This window comes from Gavialis gangeticus, unplaced genomic scaffold (genome assembly GCF_001723915.1).
Source record: "Gavialis gangeticus isolate Ggan-Ray unplaced genomic scaffold, GavGan_comp1, whole genome shotgun sequence".
Classification (NCBI taxonomy): Eukaryota; Metazoa; Chordata; order Crocodylia; family Gavialidae; genus Gavialis; species Gavialis gangeticus.
Genome location: NW_017729032.1, coordinates 199,447,989 through 199,458,077, shown reverse-complemented (window position 1 = coordinate 199,458,077; position 10,089 = coordinate 199,447,989). Strand labels below are relative to the sequence as shown.

The following is a 10,089-nucleotide window of genomic DNA, read 5'->3' as shown; positions in this document are numbered from 1 at the left end:
CCCCCCCCCCCCCGAGATCAATGTGGGTCACGGTAAACTTGATATCAAAGAGCATCTCCTCAGTCTTTGGCCCACTGCACCCAGACCTTTAAAAACTGCCCAACTGGATCCTAATTTGGATCCTGGCCCCAGCTGATAATCAGCTGATTGTGGGCACCCGGGTTTCAACTTGCTGCTGCAGAGGGAGCCTGGGATCATGATTCTGGGCTCTCCTGCGCTGGCAAGTATCCCAAAATGTGTTTGTTGGGATCAGGCATTAGATCCTACCACACCTCAAAATGAACATCTGTCAGGGGCCTAAGTGTTTGGCAGATCCAGGGTGTTTGCTGGATACACTTCACTGATACTCTTACCAATCACTGAAACAGTATTGTATTGGAAATTTGTTGTTTTTTTCTTGTATGTATCATGTTTGTTTGCTTCTTGCAGCTTACTTGCATGGGCTCTGTAGATAAACTTATGTTACTGTTCAGTCCACTCATTTTCACTTTCTTCTTTCTTTGCAGGAATGCAATATTAGGATTGTGATCAGCTCAAAGAAATGCTTCCTTTAAATATGTTTACAAACTCATAGAAATATTTATATTTACATTGTTTTAAAATGTTTTTGTTTTCTATTTTATAAAACATAATTAGATATCCTAAAGTGGCCTGAATGTTACTTGTAACTTGTGTGCACATTTTCTTATAAATATTGAATTGCACTGGTAAAAGTTTGAGTGTAATATGTCTTTTCTTGTTTTAGTTTTCTCTGTTCAAGCGAAGGTCATTGACAAGTCAGAAAAATGGACATAATAGCACAGAAGGTAGATCTGAAAAGCTACTCCAGACTGAAGAGGAAAAAAGAAACGAAGATTTGCCTGACGAAGATAGCAAAGATGAAAACCAAAATCACACCAGGGAGAATCCTAAGGAAAATCAAACTAACCAGGATAGAAAGACAAAGTCTTCAACCTGTGTAATACTGTAATGATATACAGTAACCTGACAGTTTTAAGCACCTCTTGCTATTAATACTTGAAAATGATTATGACTTAAAGCTATTGATGATGTTTTTCTTTAAATTGAGTTTTTTGCCTTGGACATGAAGACCATGGTCTTAGTATTTATTTTTATCAATAACTTTAGTAATTGCAACTGATAAACTTATTATAATCTTTCTGAAGTGTTGTGGCCTTAACTGTTCAGTGTTGTAATAAAAATATATTTTTTTATGTGAAAAGATGGATTTAGGCATTTGATAATTTTTGCTTAATAACTTTACCCAATGTTTGAGCTTATATGGTATCCCATGCAGTTTGATAATTGTGCAAAGCTGTAAATGTCTCAAATGATTAATTTGGTTTAGCAACATTGCTAAACCTAACATTTAAAAAATGGTATGGACCTATAGAAAAATCATTTTTTTCAATTTTAACATATAGAAATTGCAATAAAACTACATGTATTTAAAGTCTAGTATATCCTGATCCAGCAAAGCACTTCAGCATGTGCATATGTGAATGGTTCCATTGTAATCTTAAGTATCTTGCCAAATGAAACTTTTTAAGCCCCATCTACACGTTACACTTAAGATGTGACTAACCAATGAATCACGTCTTAAGTTGTGACCCAGCCACATGTTCAATCAATTAATGGCATGATAAAAAAAAGGAATAGACTACAAAGTTATTCCATAAAATATGTGTAATAATTGTGTGGCTCTCTCGTATCACGGCATTAATTGAACATGTTGCCTTGTGCATCCTTGTCAGCTGATGGGACTCCTAGCTGTGGGTCTGCACCATGTGCTGCCATGTTTGCAAGCCCCGCAGTTGATGAAGCTCACAGCCACAGCGGCGTCCCATGTGCAGCCATGGAAAGCCCCATCTGCTGTGAGACTCACAGCCATGACAGCACATGGAATGCTCCTACAGCTGCAAGCCCTGTCAGCTGATGAGCCCAGCCACAGAAGCTTGCTACTTGCCAGTGCAGAGGGAACCTGGAATCATGAACATGATCCAAGGCTCCCCTGCACCAGCAGAAAGGTGTGATTGGATCTCATGCTGGACCACAATCACACCTCCTGCCATGCACATGGTATGGCAGGAAATGTGATTGTGTAGATCGTCCATCAGATACTATCGCACCTTCATCTGAATGTAGAGGGGCCCTTAGGAACATGGGTCTGTTCAGGGAGATGCCTAGTGAAGGGCAAAATGGAAATCAGTGGTCAGTCTTGCCATTTCACTTGGACCCTAATCCTTTTAGCAATTATTTTGTTGTGAGGTTTTAAAGGGAGTTATGTCCATGTAAGGTTTACAGGATCAGAGATCCTTAATTCTGATTATAGACAGAATATACATAATTAAGAAAATAAGACGTCATGCTATACTAAATAATCTGTGAAAAGAAAAACAATTCCACTAAGATAATCATACTTAAAAGATCAGCTGATGACTCCTACATAAGCTTTGAATAACACTGTATAGTATTAAAGAATTTGGCTTATGTATAAGGTTTTGGAATATTTCTGTTCTTTTCTGTTTAATGAAGGTTCATTGCAGGAAAGCAAGATCAATGTGAAGAGTTTATCTGTTGCTTCTGCCTGTTTTTCCACCTGAATTGACAATCCTATGTGAAGTCAGAATTATTTACTATGGAAAACACTGCAAACAGAGCTAAATGAGCTAAATCTCCCTTGATTTTCTCAGGCAAATAGTTTTACTGGCTATAATGGCACTAGTTCTATAAGTGAGGAAAATAGGATTTAACCGTCTTTTAGGCAGAGATTAAACAGGAGAAGCAAGTGAAAGCTTAGACCCACTTACACACCGTCAACAGGATAAGTAGAAAAGCTATTTTTTGTAATTATCCTTTGCGTTTATTTACGTTTCTTGTATTTAACACATTGTTCTGACCACCAATGTTCTTTCTTTTTAAAAGGGTATTCCTTAAATTCAGCCCTGGATGATTAAAGAATAGAAAACTGTTTATTAATAAATCTGAATACCTCATCCAACTTCATGACAAATGTGATCCAAAGGCTGTGTTTATCCTTATTCAGAAAAAAAATCCTTAGTTATTTAAAAAATATACAAACTACAGCATGTAGCATAAAAATAAAAGTTATTGCTAAATTTAGTGTTTCAAAATATTTCACAAGATACTGGCTGATCTTTAAAAAAACAAAGTAGCAAAGTGTAATTTAATTTCACTGATTTTTAAATACTCTTAAACCTGTCTTTGGCCATACTGCACCTCTGTTTTATCAATTTTTCCTAGTTTCGGGGCTTCTTAAGCTTTATATAACCCAGTCAGAAGTGACTAGAGTTGTTCTTGACCTAGAAGTTGATCCAACTGAACGCTTTGTCCCTACAAATTTGGCAAAAACTCAAATACTTTCATGGGGCCTCCTCTGGGCTGCAGTAGGAAGCATTTTAAAAACCTAGATGCTATGTCATCCTTTGCCAGAATTACTTAAGAGCCTATAATTTAGTTCTGTTATTTTTCCACAGGCTGCTATGAATTTCAGATAATCACTAAATGAGTTGCAGGGGGGGTGTTAAGTTGTGCATTCTATTTACTCATTTCTTCTTTTCCTCAGTGCATGTGTGATTTCTTCTCTGTTTGTATTTTAGTCTGAATAGGAGGAAAAATCTTGGAAAAGGAATGATAAATTAAACAGTGATTTGAAGTTAATGTTACATTTTTAAAGGGACTGCAAGCAACCAAAGAGGACTATTTCTTTATGGAACAGTGTCAGTTAATTTATTGCAGAATAACTCTTTAAAAAAGGTTGTTAGTCTGAAATTGGAGGCTTCCTTAAAGCTAGCAGCACATCTGAACATGCTTGGAAAACATTTTAGTGTGATCCAGTTATGCTTATACAGCACATTTTGTCTATTTCTGTTTGTCCTTCATGGAGTACAGTTATATAATCAGGGTGTGTGAAGCCACAAAAGATTAGATGGCTGTAAAGAAGTGTACCTCCGATGACTTCAGTCTAAATCTGGCCCATAGACTTAACTTCAGGAACTTTCAGACATAAGGGTTTTTCTCTTCCTTTTAAAAAAAAGCATTAGTATTAAAATATGAAAAGGGAAACACAACAAGTCTCTAAGAGCATTAAATAAAAATAAATTACTTTTCATCCTTAATGATATCCCACTTTAAATACCTCAGCAATAAAAATAAAAATAAAATTTCTATTAAAAGGCAATTCATCAGCTAACCAAAAGCCAGAGGTTCCATCTTATCATCTGTAGCCCTTTTTTCTACCATTTGTCTCTATTCACCAAAGGTAAACATTTCAACATAATTCATTATTTATTCCTGGATTGTATGGCTCTCAGTCATGACACTGGAATAGCGTTCAAAACTCATGTAAAACATGCAACTTTCTCCCTCAAATCAGCCAGAGGAAATTTGGGTGCACGGTATATGTGAGAAACAGAGATCCCCACAGGTCCAGGCATTTTGCAGCATCTCTGGGAGCCATGGCAATTAACACTTTCACCACTCCCTTGCTGCCAAATTTCTGGACCCATGGGGAGCCCTGAAGCCAGGTGACATGGCCACATGGCCCCTCACACTGTCTTGAGCCAGTGTACAGGGTCAAACTGCAGCCAGATCCAGCGCATGGCCCAGAGCCAGCACACTGAATCAGGCCAGCATGCAGACCTGGCACAGAGGGTCAGATCCAATGCACAACCTTAGACCTGACACACTGAATTAGACCCAGAGCATAGCCCCAATAAAGCATACAGGGTCAGAACCAGGACACAGCCCCAGACTCAGCATGCTGGATTAGTTAATTACCTGTTCTGGAAGATTTTTTTTTTCTTCAAAATGTTTGTAAAAACCAAGCTACATGTTATATTCAGTTCATGGTATATGTGAGTGTTTCTAAAAGCTCCCCAGCAAAATTACCACTAGGTAGCGTTTGTATGTTCCAAAGGTATAGAGCAGTGGTGCTCAAGCTTTTGGCCCCATGGTTCCACATGACTGGTATGGAGCTAGTCCATGGGCCCAGTTGAGCCCAGATCAGGCCTAGGGCCTAGTGCGGCCCCTGACCAGCCTAATGTGCTGGGATTGGACCTTGGTGCAGCATTCCCGCATGCTGGGATTTGGCCCTAGGACCTGGTGCCACTACTACATGCCAGAATTGGGCCCTCGCAGCCCGGTGCTGCCCCTGCTGTCCCCAGGTGCCAGGATTGTGCACCCAATCCAGTGCGCAGGGCCTGGTCCCACACGTTTGGAAATTTGGCAGCAGGAGAGCAGTGCAACCACTCTCCCACTACCAAATTTCTAGATCTGTGGGAGGTCCCATGGATCAAAGGACTTGGTGCCAGGGCCCAGACCTGGCCTGTGCGCCAAGGGTTGAGCATCCTTGATATAAACTATGCCAGGGTTGTACAACTTATAAGCAGCCTGGGTCTACATGTCCCAGGGGCAACATGCACTGGGGGCCACGATTTATGTCAGCTACACAGTGGGCATGTGCACCCCCAGCTGCAGTGCCACATGCTCAGCTTCCTGGCTGCAGGCTCCCCTGCTTTGAAGGGACATGTGGGTGCCTTGGCCACCTCCAGCAACACTGGATGCACCACACAGCACTGATCCATCCTCTACGACATGGCAGGAAGTGGAGGTGGGAGTGGGAGCCCAGAGTTCCCAGCTGCTTATATAACTAGAGGAATAGCGGGAACCCCCAGGACTGCAGATTAACTACTTACAGGCCACATGCAGCCCAGAGGCCATCTGCTGGACAGCCCTGAGCTAAGCCATTCCAGGTTTGTAGCCAACTCTTTTTCACCCTTTGGCCCTAAAAAACAGTTAAAGTGCTCCCTCCTAATGAACCAGTTCACTTGCTGCTTTAGGTATTTTTTACAACTTTGTATCATTACAGGAACATAGCTTAAACTTAGCTTTTTATATAATGGTTTCAAAAATTGATTTAATTAAATGTATGCATTGGCTTCTATAAGCGTAGACTCAGTTCCTATACCTACCATTATTGTTTGGGCTCAACAGAGAAAAGATGGCCCAAGCAATAATGTTGAAGAGATAGCTGAAAAACTCCTATCGACTTCAGCAGTGCAGGATCCAACCCCTGGTGGGGAAGAGAATATACTCTCAGAGAGCACTTCATGTTCCTAAAGATAAGAGTATTGTATTAAATAAAAAATGTTGTAGTTGTGTCAGAGTTTGAAGTGGTGATTTTAAAGTTTCTATGGGTAAATTGTTACTTTTGAGCACAGGGAACTAGACTCCGTGGCTCAAAAGTTCTTTTCTAGTCCTGTGTTCACAATATCTTTATTCCATTTTTATCTCTGGCATCTCACTTATATAATATGCATATTTTTCCAGTCCTTCTCTAAATTTACATCAACGTAATGGAGTAACTTCAGTCAACATAATGAAGAGAAGTAGATCATTAGCAAGTGAATTCAGGTAGAATTTACCCAGGGGGAGGAAAATAAAAAATCCAGTATCCACAATTTGGTGTTTGAAAATTTAATTTAAAAGTCCCTTTATCATTCTTTAGTCTTGGGCACACAACATTTGTACATCAAGGTAATCATCTGTTACAGTGTAAAAAAAAGAGCAAACAGACAATAAAATCATAGGATCATAGAGTTGGAAGGGACCCCACAAGTCATTTGGTCTAAGCTCCTAGGCAAATGCAGGAATGATATTCCTAAGTTATCCTTATCCAATGCTTATCCAGCATCCTCTTGGAAACCTTCAGTGAAGATCCCACAACTTTCCTAGACACCACTTAATATTCTGCTTTACTGTTCTAATGGTAGGGAAATTTTACCTGAGATCTAATTGAAAAACTATACTGCTGCAATTTAAAGTCACTATTTCATGCCCTGTCCTCTGCAGCAAGGAAAAACAGCTGCTCTTCCTCTTCTTTGCAGCAGCCTTTCAAATATTTGGAACTCCCCAACCCCCAACCACACACACACACCTATAATTTCCTTTTCTCCAGTCTAAAAATATCAAGTTCTCTCAACTTTCTTTGTACAGGTTGCCTTACAACACCTGTATTGTTTTGTTACCTCCCTCTGGACCCTCTAGCTTTTCAACATCCTAATTCAAATGTGGAGGCCAGAACTGCACGCAAGACTTTGGAAGAGGTCTACCTAGGAGGAAGCACAGGGCAAACAAACCTGCCTGCTGCTGCCACCACTGCTGTCCCTTGCTGAGCCTGGCTGCAGCAGCTCAGAAGCCCCTCTCCTGTGTAAAATGAATTGGCAGAGCTGTAGTTTGGGAGGCCTGTGGAGAGGGGCTCCAGAGCTGCTGCGTCTAGGTTCAGCAGGGGATAGTAGTGGTAGCAGTGGATGTCTTTCCTGACCAAATGCAGGGGGGCTGGACCCAGTGATCTGTAAGGTCCCTTCCAGCCCCTAACAACTGTGAAACTATGAAATGCCCCAAATTCAACAAATATTTCCAGACTTATATTCTCAACATTGTAGGTCAAAACAGTATCATTTGAAGCATGTCCCATTGAAACCTTGCTTGTAATAAAAGAAAATGAAATCCCTTCTTATTCCATCTTCTAATGCTTGTGAAAAGGAGCATTACTCTGTTTGAGTCATTTATATATATATTCATGAGTACCCTAAAGATCAGAACTCTTTGCTGGTCATCAGCCTCCTTCTCAGCTCACTTCATTTCCCATCAGTGCCATGTCCCAACTTCTGTGAGGGTAAAAGAGGATGGAGCAAACATTTCTAATTTATTTTAACTGCATCTAGGCTAAAGATCATGACAGCTAACACAATCACTCCAAACTGATTCCTGTGATGTCATAAGTAGTTGTTTTTTTTAACTCAGTATAGTCTAAATATCAGTTAGTTGAGTGTATAGTAGATAAAGCCCTTTCTATTTTTAGGCTTCAGATCAAGGCCAGAAGACTCCTTCTTTATCACTGTTAGCATGGTGGCTTATGGACAGACAAGGAATCTGTTTATATTTAACTATACTAGAACTTCAGCCATTCTGTCTGGCAGGTGCAGTGTTCACAGAAAAAAGTCTGTGACCACTGCAAATACTTGTAAACAAGCAAGGAAGCTTGTAAACAAGCTTGTAAACAAGCTTGTAAACAAGCAAGAAATGACAAGAGATTCACATTAATTAAGCAATACATTTAAAAGATTTTTTCCCTTTAAAAATTTGATAACTTAAAACAATACAAACTGTAGATATGGCTAGAGCGTTGTCTTTTTCTTCATAAGAGCTAAATATTTAAGATAATTTTATGATTGTTTGTAACCTTTGCTGAAAGTTAAGAGTACAGCTTTTTCCACTCGCAGATGGAATATACCACTCTCGGATGTATTATAATTGTGTTATAATGTATTAATGCCATAAACAAGCAAATCCTATTTCCCCTAACTCCCAAGTTAGGGCGTGTCTACACATCACTGTAGCGACACACTACGTTGCTGTACAGCATGCTACAGCAACATAGTGATCACATATGTTTACATGTGATTGGCAGCTACTTTGCTATAGTGGCACACTCCCCTCTTTTAGCATGCAGCCATGGCAAGGTAGTGGCAAAATCTAACTGCATGCTGTGTGCCTGGCGCAGTATGGGCAATTACTGTGCCATGTTTTAGTACTTCCAAAAGGAAGTGCTAAAGCATGGCACCATAGCAATCAGTGTTTCCCTCTAAGCTGCGTGTGTGCGCAGCCATGCACAAGTAAAAATCTTGCAGTGTGCAAACTTTTTAAGGCCATGCACCAGCCTGGAGAGGAGCTGGGCGTGGAGTGTGGCAGAGGCACCGGAGCCAGTGTGGGACACTTATTGAAGGTAAGCTCCTCACTTCTCATGCAGGGTATGCACAGGCTCCTCCCTGAGGCAAGGTCGGGGTGGGGACGGGGACACGGCCTGGGCTGAGGGCTGGCATGGGCTCCACCTGCTCCAGGGAACTGCTCTGCAGGCTCCACCAACTCTGCGGAACTGCTTCGCTCCCCCATATCGCCTCAGGGAGCAAGGAGGCACATGGTGCCAGGGCCAGAGAGTGGAGCAGTTCCCTGGAGCTGGCAGAGCCTCACACAGGGCAGGCAGCAGCTCCTCGCACATGTATCAGTTTCAGAAATATGTAGATCTTGCTACACATGTTTGCTAAATGTTATTCTGTAGTTCAGGCTTCTAGAGCAGACACCTCCTTTAGAAAGGTGTTGCTTCAGTCAGTCGTTCAACTGAGACTCCAACATCTACCTCCTTTAACTTGATCACTGTTTTGAATGTCCCTGTGAGAGGAAAGCATATAGCATATTACATACAGAAGAAAGAAATTACATATCCTGCAATAACTGATGATCTTCGAGATATAGTTTCTATGTGTATTCTATATCCCACTATAGCAAGCTTTGTGCATGGTCGGATTTTGGATAGTGAAGGAACCAAGGGACGGCTGCCGCCTTCCCCCACCCCCACTCCCCAATTCATACCTTTGCAGGAGAGAGAGAATAATGACACATGGGAGAAGGCAAGGGCTTGATCACTGGTGCTAGGGTACATGAACATCCATGAGTATAAACAGGACATCATGAAGAACACTATTTACTATAAAGTGTCATTTGGAATCAGGCAAAAGTTCAGCTAGATACTATGTATTCATATATTTCTTGCTCAAAGTTTGCGTCATATGGTTTAATTCTGTCTTACAACATTTTTAGGTTTCTAGCAGTGGAATTTCCTGAGCATAACTCACCATTAATATGAAGTATGAAGTTAGAAATACATTTAAATTAGTTTTCAAGTTCTTGAGGCTAGCTGTTAATAGGCAATCATTTTTCAGATAGCCTTTGTTCCAAAGCAGTGTGAAGAGCTTCATTCTAAGTGTATTGGAAATAAAGACTTTTAATCTTTCTAAGGTCTACTTAGATGCCTTGGATGGAAACAACCAGTAAAACCCAATCAGGCAACTCCTCCCATATGTAAGTGAGAGACTAGTCCCTATTGTGAAATAGATTTTCAGTCCCACTAAAAAAACCAACAAATCTTCTGAAATGTCACATGCTATACCCAAGAGTATTTTTCCTGGAAGTTAACAGGCTATGATTTGGCAGATTTTTCACTGAGCT

General features: G+C 40.6%; 1 protein-coding gene across 3 annotated transcripts in view; it reads left to right on the top strand.

The window, feature by feature from the left end:
- Window positions 1–1,453, top strand: part of LOC109303150 (X-linked retinitis pigmentosa GTPase regulator-like) — a 119,944-nt gene extending 118,491 nt beyond the window's left edge. For all 3 annotated transcript variants that reach the window (XM_019525260.1, XM_019525259.1, XM_019525261.1), the window contains one exon: window positions 746–1,453. In XM_019525260.1, coding sequence (XP_019380805.1) covers window positions 746–970 — 225 coding nt within the window. In that variant the 3' untranslated portion in view covers window positions 971–1,453. The remainder of the gene's footprint in view (window positions 1–745) is intronic.
- Window positions 1,454–10,089: the final 8,636 nt, after the last annotated feature.